Source organism: Balaenoptera borealis (assembly GCF_965194805.1).
Source record: "Balaenoptera borealis genome assembly, chromosome: 14".
Lineage (NCBI taxonomy): Eukaryota > Metazoa > Chordata > Mammalia > Artiodactyla > Balaenopteridae > Balaenoptera > Balaenoptera borealis.
In genome coordinates, this window is record NC_138875.1 from 74,180,703 (window position 1) to 74,199,507 (window position 18,805).

Consider the following 18,805-nt stretch of genomic DNA (forward strand, 5'->3'; position numbering starts at 1 on the left):
GGTTTGCCTGGTGATGTGGGATCTGCTTCCAAAATGGCTCACTCACACGGCTGGAAGTGGGTGCTGCCTGTTGGCTGGGGGCCTCAGACTCTCTCCACGTGGGTCTCTCCACAGGGCTGCTTGAGTGCCTTCACAACATGGCGGCTGGTAGGACCCAGCTTTGGAAATCACACACTGTCACTCCTGCCTTATCTCTTGGGCACACAGACCAACTCGGACTCATTGTGAGAGGGGACCACTCTGGGGTGTGAATAACAGGGGTCAGGGATCCCTGGAGGCCATCTTGGGGGCCGCCTACCACCCTGGAAGAACTTGGCAGGTGACGTCACCTCCCTGGGCCTCAGTCTCCTCCTGTCAAATGGGTTCATGTGAGGATTCATGAGTTAATTCCTATGAACACTTAGAATGGCATTGGACACTCAGTCACACTCTGAGTAAATATTAGCCACGGTTATAGTGTCCTACTGGACTGGGAGCCCTCAAGGGCAGGGACGCCCTCAGTCTCTGTATCCAGTGCCTGGCCCGGGGAGGGCAGTCTCTGAATGTTTACGTGAATGAGTGAAAGAATGAATGAGCAAACGAACATCTGTAAGGACTGGGAATCCAGAGAAGAAGGAGATCTGCGTCAGCTGCATTGTCAGAGACACCTCCGTGAAAAACTTTCTCAAGTGAAGCCCTTTGATCGGTGTCTAGGGATCAAATATTTGTTCAAAACTGAGATGACGTGGGTGGGGGAAAGCGCTGGGGATGCAGTCAGACTGATCAAAGTTTCACTCTTGGACTCGGCGTTTGAAGGATAAATATTTACTGAGCTCCAACTCTGCACCATGTGCCATGTCAGACCCGGAAAATGGGGCAGGGGCGGGGATGAAACAGCCCAGACCCATGCTCTGGTGGTACCCTTGCTGTGTGACCTTGGGCAAGTGAATCTACGTCTCTGAGTCTGCATCTCCTCATCTGTCACACAGAGGGTGGATCCCTGCTGGAAGGAGAAAGCTCCTTCCGCAAGTGTGCCTCCCCTTAGGATCTGGCTGCTGCTCACCCTTCCGGACAAGCACCCCCTCCAGTCTCAGATGCTGCTGCCTCCCATTTCCCACCTCGCCCCCCAGCCACTGCAGCTCCACAAGGGTTAAAGCCCAGGAGCTCATGTGACCCAGTATAAACCATGAATCATTCCTGTTCATCCCTGTGCCGCGCCTGCCCACCCAGGATGGGGCAGATGCTGTGCCCCAGGGTTGCCATGGCAACTCTGCCTGTACTGAAATACAGCCCGGCCCAGTTCCTTCCTTGGGGGACCTCGGGGGCTGTTTCACCTGGCTGGGTGTTGCCTTTTAGGGAGGAGGGAGAGAAGGCTGGAAAGGTGAGAGAGAGAGAGAGAGGATGAGAGGATGAGAGAGAGAGAGGAGCTTAGGGAGGAACAAGTGGAAAATAAGACACAGGGGGAGGAAGGAGAGGCTGAGAAACTGACAGAGAAATGGACCGCCAGAGGGAGACAGACTGACTGCCGGCCAGAGGTCCCCAGACGCTCGCTGCCTGTCACCCCAGAGGCAGTTTCCCAACTGTTCAGCCTTCGCCGGGCCGCCTGATCTCCGACATACGCGCACACAGGCGCCCGCGTGCACGCACGTGCAGCCGCCTCTCCCCGTGCGCCCGCGGTCAGGGCACAGGGCGGAGAGGCTGCCGGGCACGTGCAGTCAGCGGCAGCCCCGCGGGACGGGGAGCGAGTTGGGGCTTGGAGAGGAAGACCAAATGGGGGCGGACGTCAGCTCCCTGGGTGGCCGCCTCCCCGAGGCCCCTCCGGCATTCCTGGGCAGCGAAGCCCCTCGCTGAGAAGGGGGGCTGATGTCATCCTGGGCTGCCGAGCCAGGGGACCCGGGGCCCTGGTGGCTGCCTCCGGAAATGAGCTAGCTGCCCGCCGGCCCACAGGTTTGGAACCCCCGGCCGGAGGACAGGAAACCTGCGTGGGCCAGGTGAGCAGGGCCCCGCCGCCGCCGCGGGTGCCCGGGGGGTGCCGCCTACCTGGGGGAAAGTGAGGAAGGACCCAGGTGCCTGAGGGTGCCCGGGGGCCACCGCCTTTTCCTCCCCCACCTCGCGGGGACCGTCACGCCCTGGAGCCGGCGCGGCAGCCCAGTTCCTCAAAGCTCCTCGTCACCCGAGCCCGCCGGCCAGCCGGTGAGCGCTGGGAACTGGATCTTGGAGCTGCCAGCGTGTTTACTCACAACTCCGGGGGGCGGACTCGCAGCCTGACCCTGAACTGCCTCCGGAGCGAGCCCCGCGGATGCCGCCGGCTGCTGGCTCAGCGATGTTTCTCTGCTCTCGGGCCGGCTGAAGAGGGCTGCGGGCTTTCCTCTCCAGGCAGCCCAGGACTCCCGGCGGCGCACAGCAGGGAGAGGGGAGAGGACCCCGGCGTTTCACCGCTTTCCTGCCTCCCCACCTCCCGGCCCCATGGATTACCTGGGAGACAAACTCACGGTGGCCCAAACCCACATGACCCAGTGGATGGGGACCGTCCGGAGGTCCTTCCAGGAGGCCCTCAACTTAGTGACCAGCACGGTGGGCCCCGAGCGGGCGAGTGGGGAGCCCTCCGGCCGGACCCCCTTCAAGCGCACCTCGTCCTTCCGACACCTCGCCTCCCGCAGCCGGGAATCTTTACGCCGCTTCTCTGCGCGAAGCCAACAGAGATTTTCTTCCCTGAGGAAAAGGCAGCCGGACTCGGAGCCCCCAGATCTTGTAAGCTTATTATGTTTTTTAAAATATTAAAACAACGGTGAGAACTCCTCCCCTCCAGTGCTGCCCCTCCCCCACTCCAGGGAGGTGGTGGGGTTCCCATAGATCCAACCGGGGAGGTTGCCTCTTCCAGAATAATTGTCCGTCTAGCCCGACCCTGTCCTGCTCCCGCGCCTGGGAAAGAGGCGTGTGGTGGCAGTCCCCCTGACAGTGGACTTGCTCGCTCCCCCAAAGCGGTCAGGACATTTATACCGGATTCAACGTCTATGTGGACGGGGCTGGCACATGAGTCCAGCAGGCTTTGCCGGTTGATTTATCTGCAAGTGCCGACACTCCAGCCCGACGCAAATGCTTCCTATTTTGGGGGAGGATTAGTTGGCACCTGCTTCATCTCCTTACACCCTCCAGGGTGACCAAGTGTCCATGTCATATTTGTGAGGAGTTGTGACTTCTGTGGTCTTATAGTTGAGCAAAATTGCGAGGTCTCATCTGATTACCCGAGGTGGTGGGCAGATTTGCCCACTGACAAGTGAACCTTGGTGTGAATGAGCCAGGACAGGGGACCTTAATCTGGGTCCTGAGATTCCACCATCTCTCACTCAGGCAAGCTTGATGGGGCTTGGGGACCAGGGTGGAATGACATCTAATGATTGAAAACGCGACTTGCATCCAGGTTTTTTCTCAAGGACCTTACTAATGATTTGAAGAGGTGGAACTGAGCCCAGACAGGGAAAGGTACCTGCCTGGGGTAGCACAGTGAGTGAGTGGCAAAGCAAGTGCCGGAACCCCCAGCTTTGAACCCCACTCAGGGCTCTTTCCAGCCAAGCTTCCAGTAAAAAGATTTCTCCAGACCTTCCTGATAACTTCAGGGAAGCCCATATCACTGACTCTCAAAGAGAGGACCTGGTGTTTTCATATAGGAGACATCTGCCACCTGACTATGTGACCCAGTTCGCAGGAGACTAAAGATGGGTGAAGGGCTAAGCCAGCTCCTTCCCTGGGTTCAGCCTTGTGATGAGTCCCGATGGTCATTTTGGGACCCAGCATTTAGGTATGGAGCCGAGGGGTGCACCAGGCTCTGAGCCAGCCCTCTGTGCACGCGAGGTCGCTGAAATCTCACACCTGCCCTCAAGGTGCAGGATCCCGGCATCCCCTCGGCTGGCCCAGAGAGGTGTGGTGATTCTCCCAGGGTCACACGGCAACCAGAGCAGTCAGGTGCTAACACGTGCCTCATTAATATGACATCTCCTTCCCTTCTGGGTCTGTGCTGCTCTGTGGCCCTGGACGAATCAGTGGGGCCTGAATTTATGAGACAGATCCCCCACCCCAACCTTTGGAAGGGGTGACTTAGCCCAGGGAGAGAAAGCCTCTCGTTCATTCTTTCTGTCCCTCTGTCTCTGTCTCTGTGTGTGTCTCTCTCTGTCTCTCTTCTCTTTCACTCTTGTTCCCTCTCTGGAAATTCATTTAAGGGTGTGGGGCTTGGTAACATTCAGTTCTCCTGCCCTGTGACCCTAGGCATCGGCCCGAGTCCCCGCAGGCCTCATTGCCCTGCTCCCCCGCTTGGTGAATGAATGAATGAATGAATGGAGATGGACCTTGCAGCGTCTTTGTCTCCTCTGTTCACTGTTGCCTTGCAGTGCCTCCATCAATGCTAATGCGTGCTGGATGAATCTGGGCTGAATTAATCTGGTACCTTCCCATTTAGCATTTGGCATCTACCAGCTGGCATTGGGGTTGAAAGCTTGAATCAAAGTCGGCCACATCCTGGCGGAGGGACCTTGACCCGTTCTCAAGCCTCAGTTTCCTCCTCTGTCAACTGGGGAGAACTCAGGATCATCAGGAGGTTGAAATGGGTACCCATCGCAGGACTGGGCACATAATAGGTGTGCATTTGTAGCTGCTTTCTGTCTGTCAGGTGCCATGATGTCCTGACTCCTCGGGATGAGGGCAGAGTTGGGATGGAGACACAAGCTGTTTTGCAGAGGGCCTGGGTTTGACTCCTGGCTCTGCCACTTCCCAGCTGTGCAACCTTGGGTGGACTGTTCCCCTCTCTGTGCCTCAGTTTCCTCATCTGTGAAATGGGGGATTATCCTCATTTCCCATTTACATTTCCCATCGTTATCACTTAAGGACAGTGACCTGCCACCAGTAGACGCATGATGCCCATGGCCATGGTATGTGGGCCTTAAAAGTTAGCTACTGCAACAACCAAAACCTTTTCTCCCAAACCATCCCTTCAAAGATCCCCAGCGAATTGGAAAATCCACACATTCCCCTTTCACTCAGGGACTTCGCTTAAATATTTGTTCTATGGGAGGAGGAAACTTTTTAAAGCCACTGACAATTAAGAGTTCAGGGCCACCTGCAGGAGCCATAGCTGGGGCTGGGAAGGGGACGGGGGTGGGGGGGGGCGGGATTTCAGTCTTTGGGACTTGAACTCTTACTCGATTTCCCTAAAGAATCCGTTCTGTTCCAAATCCTGCCTCAGGCTCCTATTTACTCAGAGCCGAGTAGAAGAATCTCTGGCAGGCAGAAAGTAACCCTCAAAGGCGTGCCCCCAAAACATTTTTCTAAAGGCAGCCTTGAAATAATTTGCTAATGGCCTGCCTGGGCGTCTGCCGAATAAAAGGGGGAAGAAGGGAAATAATCGCATTGTCTCTGAGCGACAAAGGCAGGAAGAGGCATGTCTGTGCTGCAGCCCAGAGTGAGCCTGAGAACAAGCCCAGCAAGCGAGGTGGACTGCAATAGAGGCCAGGCAGAAAATTCCAGAACCCAGGCACAATGGCAGTGCCACAGAGGCCAACGGCTGGAGTGAAAGTGGGAAGTGGGAGTCTCCAGGGCCGAGGGCTGTTCTGCAGAGAGGGCTTTGGAATTGGACCGACTCGGGGTCAAGGCTCAGCTCCTCCATGTGCTGGCCGAGTGACCTTGGGCAAGTGGACCCACCTCTTTCAGCCTCAGCATCCTCATCTGTAAAGTGGGGGTTCGCCTGGGGTTTGTCAGGTGGGTGGTCCAGTGGGCCGGACTAAAAACCAGCACAGCCCTGGCACCTGTTAAGCACCCGCATACAGGAAGGGCTTAACAAGTGTGGGTGCAGGTGCCGTGATGTGAGTCCCACCTGACCAAATGGGCAGACTGGTGCCTTTTGCAAAGCAAAATAAGAACCTGGCCAACCTTTTGTGGGCATTTACTGTGTGCCAGGCCCCCGTAAGCATGAGGTGTGTATTATTTGTGTCCTTTCATTCACTCACTCACATTTTCGTCCCACCAGTGTTTATCGAGCACCTACTAGGGTGCCAACACTGAATGAAACAGACACAGCTCTCGCCTTTATAGAGTTGCCTTCAAGGGGACAGAACATAAAACACGTCAGCACATAAATATGTCATGTAGGGGCTGAAAACGAGGGAACCGTCTTAAAAGATCAAGGGCTTGTCTGTAACACCAAACTCTTTTGTTGTTGTTGTTGTTGTTAATATTTATTTATTTATTTGGCTGCGCCGGGTCTTAGTTGCGGCGCACGGGATCTTCGTTGCCACGTGCGGGATCTTTGTTGCGGCATGCATACTCTTAGTTGCGGCATGCATACTCTTAGTTGCGGCATGCGAACTCTTAGTTGAGGCATGCGAACTCTTAGTTAAGGCACGGGGAATCTTTTAGTTGCGTCATGCAGGCTCTCAGTTGCGGCATGCATGCGGGATCTAGTTCCCTGACCAAGGATCGAACCCGGGCCCCCTGCATTGGGTGCGCGGAGTCTTAACCACTGTGCCACCAGGGAAGTCCTGACACCAAACTCTTGCCATATGTCAGTTTTCCAGTCTCACCACCGTTGGTACCTAGGGCCCAGTCATTCTTTGGGGGGCAGAGAGCTGTCCCCATGTATGTATATAGGATCATCCCTGGCCTCTCCCAACTAGATGCCAGTAGCGCCCCCATGCATGATGACCAAAAATGTCCCCAGACATTGCCAGGTGTCTCCAGGGGGCAAAACCGCCACCCCTCCCCCTCCTCCGGTTGAGAAGACTGCTGTACGTAATTTGGTTGGGGGACTATAATTGTATTTGGAGTATCCTCCCACTGACCTGAGCTGGGGAGGAAGGGCAGGCACCTCCTGCTTGCCAGGAGTTTGTCTCATCGAATTCGCACAGCTGCCCCTGAGGGACATGGAGTGTAGCCCCCATATTTCATGGATGAGAAATCAGAAGCACAGAGAGGTGAAGTCACAGGCCTGGGGCCACACAGCTGGGATCGGTGAGGCTGGAACCCCAACACCCCAGCGTGTGTCGGCTGCGCTGGGCCCAAGGCGGCCCCTGGCCCCGGGGATTCACTGCTTAAGCACCAGCGCCCTGTGCTGGGTGGGTTCAATCCTGAGTGGGAGTATTTGGTTCTGCGTCAATTATGGCGAAATGGATGCATAAATATTCAGCAGGGCTTAGCATCTTCCCCCTGCCGTGAGCATACACACACACACACACACACACACACACACACACACACACCCCTTTTTTTAGCAAGTAGGAGAGAATTAGAAAGGAAAAGGGTGTCTGTGACTCTCACCATCAAAAGCCCCGATTTCTGTCAATACCTCCTCCACGTTGACTGCCTCTTTAGGCTGCCACGATAAATGACCACACACACTGGCGGCCGAAAACAACAGAAATCTGGAGTCCGAAAGTTCAAAATCAAGGTGTTGTCAGGCCACACCCCCCTTCTAGGGCTCTAGGGGAGGATCCTTCCTGCCTCTTCCGGCTTCTGATGGCTCCAGGCATTCCTTGGCTTGTGGCCACATTGCTCCAATCTCTGCCTCTGTCTCCACGCGGCTTCTCTTCTGTCTCTTATAAGGACACTTGTCATTGGATTGAGGGCCCTCCAGGTCATCCATCCTGAGCTCATCTGGAGATCCTTAACTTCTTTAACATCTGCAAAGACCTTTTTTCCAAGTCAAGTCCCATTCACAGGTGCCAGGGGTTAGGATGTGGACATATCTCTTTGGAGGCCACAATTCAGCTCACTCACTGCTTCTACTCTGGCCTCTTGCCCTCCAGGCCATTCTTCACCCAGCAACCCAAGGGGTCAAGTTGTTGCCCTGCCTCACCAAGACTTAGGAAGCCTCAGCTTCTTACCATGGCCCGCAAGGCCCTGTGGGATCTGGCTCTGCTTCCCTCCTGACTGCAGCTCTCACCGCTGTCCTCTGAGCTCATTCACTCCTGCCACTCTGACCTCCTGCTCTTCTTCAGTCACGGCATGCTCCTTCCAGACCCTGGGCCTTTGCCCTCACAGTTCCCTGTGTTTGGAATGCTCTTCCCTCTCTCTTCATCTCTACAGAGAGGCTTCCTGACAGCTAATCCCCACCGTGTTTCCCTCCACCCTGTGCCCTGTAAATGTCCTCCTGGTACTTATCTCAGTCTGAACTTGCTTCATTTCACTTGTTTGTTCTGTCTCCTCCACTAGAATGAAAGGCCTGCGAGGGCTGGGGTTTGGGTTGGCCTGGCTCACCTTGGTATCGCCCATGCCTAGAAGAGTGTCCTGCACATCTAGCCGCTGACGTCATGTCTGCCTTCCTGAAATCCACTCTCCTTTATCCCTGTGTCTGCCTTGTGGCACCATCTCCATATCACAGATGGGTAAACTGAGGCCCAGAGAGGATCAGTGATTTAGCCTTGGTACCCACCTTCTCGGAGTTGACACCAAGATTCCAGCCCAGGGTGGTCGGGGGTTCTTTCCTTATAGAGGTCCAGGTGGGAAAATCTGAGATATAATGGGGATAGAAACTATTATTCATTCATTAAGAATTTTTTGTCCATTATCTCTTCTTTGCCAGATGGAGGACAAGATAGACAGGGTCTCCACCCTCTCAGGGCTCACAGGAACAGGGAGACACAGTAAACAAATAAGTCAGCTAATGAGTGAACAAGATACTCTCTGGTATGTGTCAGGGCTCTGAGGAAAAATGTCACAGGGTATGAGGACTGGTGGGAGTGTGATTGAGGAAGAGAGGTCAGAGAAGTTTTCTCAGGAGGTGATGTTTTAAGCAGAGACGTGACTGAAGGGAATGGGCCTTAAGAAGTTTTGGAGGAGGAACATCCTGGCAGCGGGAAAGGCAGGTGCAAAGGCCCTGAGGCATGTTTGAGGAGCAGCAGGGAGGCCAGGGTGGCTGTATCAGAGCAAGTAAGTTGGGAGAAGGTAGAAGATGAGCAGTTGGGGGCCAGGTCGTGCAGGGCCTGGGGGCTCTGGTAAGGATGCGAGATTTTAGAACCGTAAGGTTACGAGCAAGGGAGCAGTAACGAGAGCAGAGTAACCATTGCCGCTGTTAATTATCGAGTGCCTACTCTGAGCCAGGCACAGGTTGTCACGTTTCTCCCGGAGACCTGGGCTTCAGGGGAGTAGGGTCCAGCTGCTACCACCCCCTCCTCCATCTCCTGGCACCTGTGCCGATGCTGCCCACCACTGCTGGTCCAGAGTCCTGCCAGGTGCCCTGGCCTCAGGCCCCGCCCCTTAGGGCATGGAACTGGGGTGCTGGACTTCAGCGCAGCCCCCGAGCCCAGCGCCCAGTGACTGCACCTCTGCTCCGGTGTGGATGGGCAGGCAGGATGGGCCGACCGCACCCAACTCCAGGTCTGCTCTTCACCCTGCAGGCAGCAGAATGATGTCACCCAGAGAACAATGGCCCCTTCATGGGTCCAGACGGGGCGAAAGGCTGGGCCCAGAACCGGTGCCTCTGGGAGAGACCTGGAGTGACGCGCAGAGCAGGACAAAGGCTTGGCCGCTCCACCGGGCTCTGTTTGTGTGAAATTATGTTGAGCTCCCCGCCCCTCTCCCCACACTAAAAAAAGGGGGGTGCGCTCACAATACGTGGAGAGTACAGAAAACCCGAACAAGAGCAGAATCCACCCATGATTTTAAGGTCCATGGAAACCACTCTTGGCATTCGAATGCATTTCCTTCCTGTCTTTTTTCCTCCCTTTCTCCAGCAAAATCGCCCACCTTCTGTCTCTATCCTTGGAAAACATGTGCCGGTTTTATGTGTCTGTAGTAAAGACTGTTGTGAATGCCCAGGCCACACTCCACAGCGCACACACTCCTTTGTTTATTCACCCCTCTGCCTGGGCATTCGGGTCGCTCCCCGTTTGGGGCAATCAGGAAGGACTCTGCAGGGGTGGTCCTGGGTGGGCACGTCCTTATCCGGATTTCTGAGAGGTCAGCGAGGTTAAAAGAAGCTCCTCTTCATCTCTGTGACCCCACGGCCCCTCTGTTACTCTCACTTTCTCTCCCTCTTTCAGCGTTTTCAAATCTCAGATGTTTTGTTCAGACAGAATGCCTCTGGCTTTCCTCATCAGGAAGTCAGAAATTTCAGGAAGGAAATCTGGGTCGGTACATATCACAGGGAATGTTATATTTTTGGATTTCATGAAGAATGGGGTCTCTGCAAGGAGTCACCGAGATAATTCCTTACGAGTGGGAAGGATGTATTGGGTCAGTTACAGTGGGCCACTGGTGAATGTTTAACATGAGCCAGGTCTTTAGGGGTAAAGCCCTGATTTGTATGCAGCATTTGCCTATTCCTCTGGTGTAAATACTCCCACCAGGGCCCACTGCAAGCTACCAACTAGCCGTCAGTGAGCATGGAGCTGGGAAAAGATGTGCGGTACACCATTAGTATACACAGTAGTCTCCCATTATGTGCGGGGGATACATTCCAAACCCCCAGTGGATGCCTGAAACCCCGAATAGTACAATACCCTATATACACTATGCTTTTCTATACATACGTTCCTATGATTAAGTTTAATTTATAAATTAAATTAAACTTTTAGGTACCGTAAGAGATTAACAATAACTAATAACAAAGTAGAATAATGATAACAACGTACTCTAATAACAGTTCTGTGAATGTGGTTTCTCTCTCTCTTTCTAATTGTACTCTACTCACCTTTCTTCTTCCGGTGATGATGTGAGATGGTAAAATGCCTACATGATGAGATGAAGTGAGCAGGATGACGTAGACAGTGTCACGGACCGTTGGGCTGCCATTGATCTGACGATACGTCAGAAGGAGGGTCGTCCACTTTGGGTTATCCTGGATCATTGAGCCACGACGATGGTAATGGATGGATGTCGGGAGCAGATGAATCCAGTGGTTGGGGGTCCAGGAGGGACAGTGTGAGATTTCATCACGCTACTCAGAAAGGCGTGCAATTTAAAACTTATGAATTGCTTATTTCTGGAATTTTCCATTTAATGTTTTTGGGCTGAGGTTGACCGTGGGTAACTGAAACCATGGAACGTGAAATGGCAGATAAGGGGGGGGGGGGACTAGGGTATAGTATGTTCATTGTACAGATTCAATGTACATAAGTGACCTCAAGACCATAGATAATAGTAAAACATAGTAATTAGGAAGTGATAAGGTTTGACAACTCCTTAGCTTTGCTTTTAATAGGGTTTATTCAATCGTTAGTTTATATCATTAATTTTTCGTAATGGCTGTGTTTAGCAACTGGCTCAGAACTGACTCCTGAAAATTTCACAGTTGTGTCTATACCACTGTTGGTAAAGAGAGTAAGTCGTGGAGTCTCAGAGCTGTGGGTTTGAATCCTGGTTCTGCCTCTCACTTGCTGTGGGACTTTGAGGAGGCAACTTAGTCTCTTTATGCCTCCGTTTCCTCTTCTGTAAAATGAGGCCCACAATATTAGTCGACTCCGCAGCTGTGCTGGAGATTACACTGAGGTAACGCACACAGAACACTGAGCACAGTGCGAGGCACGTAGTAGGGTCTCAGTGAATGTTTTCTGTCCTCCTCCTCCTTATCATCGTTTAGTGTTTAACAGTTGGCAAAGCACATTCAGATACAGGCAGGCAGCCTCCAAGTTGGCCCCCAGAGCTTCTTGCCCTTCAGTATTCACACAAAGCCCCCTCGCACCCCACGTCGGGGTGGTCTGTGTGACCAGGAGAATGCAGCAGAAGTGGTGGTGTCACACCTGAGATCCGGTTATACTGAAGGTGGCTGTCACTTCCCTCCTGGTCACTCTTTCCCTTTCTCGGAGCTTTCCCTCTGGGGGAGCCAGCTGCCTTGTCTCGAGGACACTTGGGCAGCCCTGTGGAGAGGCCCACGTGGCACAGACTGAAACCCACCAGCAGCTACGTGAGTGAGCTTGGCAGTGTTTCCTACAACCTGCGGAGGAGACTGCACCCCCAACTGGGAGCTTGACTGCAACCTCATGGCATCCTCAGCCAGAACCATTCGGCCAAGCCCCTGCTGGACCCTGACTACCAGAAACTGGGAGAGGCAGTGTTTGTTGTTTCAGCTATGAAGGTTTGGGGCTATTTGTTATGCAGCAGTAGATAACCAGTATACGTTCCTTCTCATTCATACCTACCACAACAGACAGTCTGACGGTGGCCAAGGAGTGTTACTTAATCCCTCATCTCACAGATGAGTAAACTGAGGTGGGAAGAGCTCAAGGGACCTGCCCGAGATCTGTGATGCAGTAGCCCTTGGTGTTCCCCACGGATACTTTTCTCGTCTTGGGGGCTCTTGCTCGTAAGGGAGGCTGCTTGGCCAGTGTGGGCTCAGGGTCCCGGGGGCTTTTGAGCAACACATCCTTTCAGGAGTTGGCCAGACTCTCCCGGCGTGGGAGGGAATCCATTTCTTGGATCCTAAGTGCTCATCACTCCGTTTAACTCATCAAACATTCATCATAAAGGTTGGGCCATAAACAGCCGCGAATTCTCCACATGGATTTGAGAGCAGGGAATACAAGAGTGGTTTTTTTCCTGCATCAATTTCTAGACCCGAGGAGCCCTCTCCAACTGTCCTGCTCCCTCGAAAGGCAGATCCTAAAACATAAATTATCACCAAGAGTTAAAAAACTGCAAAGTGTGTGGATATTTACTTTTGTTTTTTAAACATAGATTTGGCATCCTTGTCTGTCCTTTCTTGATTAAGGGGAAAAAAAGTGGGGAGATGCAGGTAGAGTTAGGTCAGTCCAGTTAAGAGCTTGGCTCTCCCTTTGGACAGATCTGAGTTTGAATCCCAGCCTTGCCACTAATTAGCTGTGGGACCTTGGGCAGGAGACTTTACTTTCGTGAGACTCAGTTTCCCTGTGAAGTTCTTAGCACAGTGCCCGGAGCCTAAAAAGTGCATAATAAAGATTAGCTGCTATTATTCTTCTTATAACATTGAAATATTAGTCAGCTTAGGGTATGTTATATTGCAGTAACAAACTGCCAACTCTCAACTCTTTTTTAAAATTAATTAATTTTTTATTGAAGTATAGTTGATTTACAATGTTGTGTTAGTATCAGGTGTACAGCAAAGTGATTCAGTTATACATGTATGTATATATATATATATACACATATATATATATAAATTTTTTTTTTAAGATTCTTTTCCGTATAGGTTATTACAAGATATTGAATAGAGTTCCCTGTGCTGTACAGTAGGTCCCAACTCTCAACTCCTAACACAAAATTTTTCTTTTTTTTTCAACCTGAATTTTTTTGAAGTATTGCTTTTTTCCCCAGTTTTACCGAGATATAATTGACATATAACATTGTGTTAGTTTAAAGTGTACATGATGATTTGACATGTGTAGAAACTGCAATATGATCACCACAATGAGTTTAATTAACACCCATCACCTCACATAGTTACGCATTTTTTTTCTCATGATGAAAACTTCTAAGATCTGTTCTCTTAGCAACTTTCAAATACACAACACAGTATGGTTAACTATGGTCGCCTTGCTGTACATTACGTCCCCAGGATATATGTATCTTACAACTGGAAGCTTGTATCTTGTCACCCCCTTTATCCATCCCCCTCAATTCCACCCCCCAAAATGTTTATTTCTTGCTCACACAAAGTCCACTGCTGGCCGCTTGGCTCTCTGCAGCTGCCGTCTCTCCAGGCTGTTCGAATCTAGTAGCGAGGCCATCTGGGAAAATGTGACTTCTGTTTAGCGGCATCAGAGGGAAAAAGCTTGAGAGTCACACCAAGGCAGAGGCTGTCTTGTCCCATTTCCCAGGTGGGGAAATGAAGGCATAAAGGGTGACACGTCTTGAGCACTTACCCCGTGCCAGCCACTGAGCAAAACAAATGCCTTATCACATCCTTGCAGAAACCCCACGGGGGGTCGTATTATTTTTGGTATCCCTGATTCACAAAGGATAAAACCTAGACCCAGGGGGTAGGACGTGACCTCGCTCACAGCTTGGACCCCAGCCCAGGTCTGCCGATGCCTCATTTCTTGTCCCTCAGTGGACCTCGAGATCCGCGTGCCTGTGCTGAGAGACGCCCCGGTGCCGAGCCGGGTTTCACACCACAGCGACACTGACACTTGGGGCTGGATCCTTCTTTGTGATGGGGGGCTGTCCCGCGCTTCGTAGGAGACTGAGCAGCACCCGTGGCCTCCAGCCAGTCCTTCCAGACTTTGCCAAATGCCCCTTGGGGGCAAAATCGCCCGCGGTTGAGAACCACTAATGTGTATGGTGAGAGTCACGAGCTATGAGCTGAGGTCCCTGCCAGGCCCTGCGTAACCAAGTGGCCTTAACTCTGAGTGAAGCCAAAACATTAGTAGTCGGGCTTTGGAATTTCCTAACTTTTAGGTAAAATACCCTTTGACTCCTGGTGTCATTTGGGGCAAGTCTTTCCACAGTGATAAGCACTTTTCTTCAGCTGCGAAGTGGAGCAGATGAAGTCTGCTGATGGAGTTGTTGGGAGAGTGAGTCGAGATGCTGGTTGGGCGCCCTGGCACAGCACTAGCACACAGTCAGTGCTTTATGGCCCTTCTAGTTATGACCTGTCACATGGGGTTGGGGGCTGGTGCACATTTCCTAGCAACCGAAGATACTTCTCCCGGTCTGTTGAATTTCCAAGCCTGTGTCTTCAGGCTCTACATCCAAATATTTGCCTTCTGCCAAAGCCAGACATTATCCGGCAGCCCACACTCCTGTCACTCACCAGCTTGATTTCTAGAAACGGCCCTTCCCCGGGCACACCTATAGTTTAACATCTGTAATTCCTCAATTAGTAGTTAGCAGTCCGTTCTGTTCTTCTCGGTAATTGCCTTCTGCCCTGGGGAGGGTGAGGGATGGATGTGGGGGCCGTGTTGAGGCAGCTGCCGCCCTCACCCACCACAGACATCTCAGCAGGAAGTGCCTGGAAGGTTCTGGAACCCCTGGCGCTGGGTTTGAAGAGTGTACCAAGGTAGCTGCCCTGGTGGATGATGGGAAACCGAGCTTCAGTATCCGTAAAAATTTTTTCAGGAGCCCTGGGAGCTAGTGTAAACAGGCCGCTGAGGGGCAGGGCGCTGACGTGGAGTTCCTCTTCCTGGAGAGGCTCCTGAGCCTTGATTGCCAGAGCGTCTAGATTGTTCCGGTCCACTCCTTCCATGTTACAGCTGGGGAAGCCAAGGCCCAGAGAGGGAAAGAGACCTACACAAAGTCACATGGCGAGTCGGTGACAGACCCAATATGGGAGCTTGGGGTTTCTAAATTCAAAGTTGGAGCAGTCAGAGGTCGTGCAGTTCTCAACCCTGATATCCTTCAGAGTTGAGCAGCAGATGTTTATTGAGCTCCTACTGTTTGCAAAACTCTGCAGTCAGCTGTGCGAGGCACTGAAGATAATGAGATGCAGTTCCCACCTCGGAGAAGTTTTCAGAAAAGTGACTAACATGCATATAGCAGCTGCACAGCCTCGAACCAACCTCTTGTCTGCAGCCCTGGCGGTGGGCCTCACCTTCCCTCTCTGTACATGGAGGCTCCGGTGTGACCTTTTCAGGCCTCCCTAGTGGAATCAGCCTGGATTCAAATCCCTGCTCCTCTGTGTGCTGGCGTGTGACTTTCAGCCAGACTTTGAGGAAGCCTCGGTTTCCACATCCGCAAGAAGGGGATGGGAATTCCACGCGGTGATGAGGGTAAAGCGCTCAGCAGAGTGCCTGGCCCGTGGTAAGCCCTCGGTAGCTAGTAGCTGGTAATCGTGACGGCTTCACTCTACCTGGCCTCGCTCTCCAACCACCCGGGGCTGCTCCCAGCTCTGCGAGAACCTTCCCTCCTCCCCATCTGTGCACCAGCCAGCAAGGATGGAGCAGGGGCACGGACTCCGCTCTCTGCTGGCGGTTTGAAAAGGTTAAGCCTCTCCTTCAAACTGCGCTGTTTTCTCTCCAGAACGACCCTCCACCCGCAGGTGTTCTGGTTGTCAGGAGAAGGACAGAGCAGAGCAGGTGGGCCTGGCCTGCAGTGACAGAGCCAGCGGCTCCCAGCCTCCTTTGCTTCCACTCAGCTTCCGCACCCTCCTCGCAGGACACACCCCACGAGCCCTCCCCACCTCTGCCCCCGAGTTGCTCCCTGGTGATGAAAGCATATCAGGGTCATTAACAGCCACAGCTAATTAGGAAAGAAGAGACAGCACAGAGTTAAATAAGGGACCTTCTGAGATGTGGCTGAGGGCAGAACAGTTGGAGATCCTTCATATATATTTTTCCCTTTCTCATGAATAAATACAAGCCCTTTTGGGGGAGGGACTGAAAATAAGAATGGAGGCCGGCAGAGCTCTGCTTAATGAGTTTCCTAATCTTTTCATATAATGGGGAGCCCTGTGGATTTTCAGCAACTCGGTGCCATCGGTGGAAACGTAAGCCTTCCAGGTTTCTGAGCTGCACTGTGCCCTTCAGTGACATCTGAGCCCCGAGGCAGGGGAGTGGAGGAAGCAGCACGGGTGGTTCGAATCCTTGTGCCGCCACTTCCCATATCTGGGACCTTGGCCAAGGGCCTTGACCTCTTTGAGCAGTGGTGTCCTTGAGTGCAAAAGGGAGCTAACACTGTGAGAACTGAACTCAAACTTCGGTGGGCGCCTTGGATACTGGTTCAGTAAGTAGAATCCCAGGCGGAGGTCTTCTGGGTCTTAGGTGGGCCTCAGAATCTGCCTGCATTTCAAGAGCCCCAGGTAGAGACGGTCACGTGGGCACCACCCTTAGAGAAACAGTTCCTTAAAGCAGTTCCCTCAGTCTGCAAATATTTATCGAGCACCTACTGTGTGCCAGGCATAGTCGGAGGCCCTAGGGATCCATCAGGGAACAGTATGTTGTTACTGAAGGGCCGGCTGTGTTATTTGCTCTAGTGAACCTCTTGTGGTTGGATGAATGAATGAATGAATGAAAGAATGAATGGCTGCCTGAGTTGTTAATATTGTTCTGATCATAGATGTGTCTTTGCAGCTTCTTCCAAATTCTTTCTAGCCATTCTTGCTAGATCACAAAGCAATACTGAGCTGTATTTGCCCTTTCACGTCCTCAGAGCCCAGCAGTACACCTGGCACATTTGTGACACTCAGTGAGTATCTGATGGATGGGTGAATGAATGAATGAATGAATGGACACATGCATGAATGAACTCTAAGCTCCTGGGTACCCACCAGCCAGATTAGTTGGGTGGATGACTAGGGCTCAGTGGAGCTGTGTTTTCTTGCTAGGAGCAATGGTCTGGAGAGGCTCCAGGTTGTAAATCGGAGTTCCACATTCAAGGTGTATTCATGGGGTCATGGCCGTTCTCTCCAAGGACCACAGAAGCCCCGGGGCCTATGGCGGTCAAGTCTCAAGAACTTGAGGGTCAGTCCATGTCTTGACCAGCCAGAGAAAGTCCAGCTTTGTTCTCACTACTACAGTTTGTACCCTGCTTTTCTGCGCCCACTCCCTAAGCCGTCTTTCTGGACCCCAAGGTTCTCACTGCTACGCTGTGCTCACAGGTCTCGGTTTACTCGGCTCTGTGGAGCTGGAGTCGGGCAGCCTTCCAGAGACCTAAACCGGAGCCCTTTCTGAATTCCTAGGGCGTGTTGCCAAAGGAAGGCTCCTGAAGCCTCCTCAGGAGTTAGTTGGGACTCCATCCTCTGCTCATTTATTGATCCAACTTGTATTAAGGACCTGCTGTGTGCCAGGCACGGTGCTGGGTTCACGGACCTGACTTGACTTCACCCTCAGGGTCACCCAAGGGTGTAAGCCAGAAGGGAGGGCACACTTAGTGCCCCGGGCCCTTGCATGCTGAGGCTGGAGCTTCTCCCTACTACTTCTGTGCACTTTTCGTCCCACGAGCTGAGCTGCCGAGGTGCTTTATTATGTCTCTCCCCCAAGAACAGAAGTGCTGTGAGGACAGGGGGCTCTCTCTGTTTTGCTGAGTCAGAAAGAGCTAGCTAGTGACAAAAAGCAGACTCTGGAGCCTGACACATCTGTTCGATGTGCCAGCTTTGCAGCCTACTGGCAGTGTGTATAGGCAGGTTACTCTGTGCCTCGGTTTCCTTATCTCTAAAACGGGGATAGGGACTTCCGTGGTGGCTCAGTGGTTAAGAGTCCGCCTGCCAGTGCAGGGGACATTGGTTCGTGCCCTGGTCCGGGAAGATCCCACATGCCGCGGGACAACTAAGCCCATGCATCACAACTGAGCCTGCGCTCTAGAGCCCGCGAGCCACAACTACTGAGCCCATGTGGCACAACTACTGAAGCCTGCGCGCCTAGAGCCCGTGCTCCACAACAAGAGAAGCCACCGCAGTGAGGAGCCCGTGCACCGCAACGAAGAGTAGCCCCCACTCTCCGCAACTAGAGAAAGCCCACGCACAGCAATAAAGACCCAATGCAGCCAAAAATAAATAAATAAATAAATACATTAAAAAAAAATGGGGATAATGATAGTACTTCATAGGGTTGTTGTGAAGAATACATCAGTTGGCATATGTAAAGCACCTAGGACAGTGCCTGGCATGTAGTTGGCTCTAAAAAGTTCTTAGTATGGGTATTAACATTATTATATTTGCAGCTATAAGAATATTATAAATAAATACACAGAATATCATAAATATTTTGAGGGATGATTTACACACAGCAAAATGCATATATCTTAAGCACAAAACTTGATGAGTTTTGACAAATGCACACACCCATGTAACCCACAACTCTATCAAGATCTAGAACATTCTCACTCCCCCTCAGAAATTCCTTCATGCCCCTTCCTGTCAGTCCTCCTTACCTGGAACTTAATAACACTTCTTGAATGAATGAATCAATGAATGGAGATCCATTGGGTTTGATCC

General features: G+C 52.2%; 1 protein-coding gene and 1 long non-coding RNA gene across 10 annotated transcripts in view; one reads left to right on the forward strand and one right to left on the reverse strand.

Moving 5' to 3' along the window:
* Positions 1–18,805, forward strand: part of KIAA1671 — a 198,233-nt gene that overhangs the window by 119,882 nt on the left and 59,546 nt on the right. Inside the window, exon 1 of one of the 9 annotated variants that reach the window (XM_082354427.1) lies at positions 587–2,730. The exons of the other annotated variants lie outside the window; for them this stretch is intronic. Coding sequence (XP_082210553.1) covers positions 2,446–2,730 — 285 coding nt within the window. The 5' untranslated portion in view covers positions 587–2,445. Of the gene's footprint in view, positions 1–586; positions 2,731–18,805 lie in introns of those variants that run through there. 9 annotated transcript variants of the gene reach the window in all.
* Positions 12,966–18,805, reverse strand: part of LOC309610957 — a 155,913-nt gene continuing 150,073 nt past the window's right edge. Inside the window, exon 2 of the long non-coding RNA XR_014234260.1 lies at positions 12,966–18,214. This is a non-coding gene — a long non-coding RNA (uncharacterized lncRNA). The remainder of the gene's footprint in view (positions 18,215–18,805) is intronic.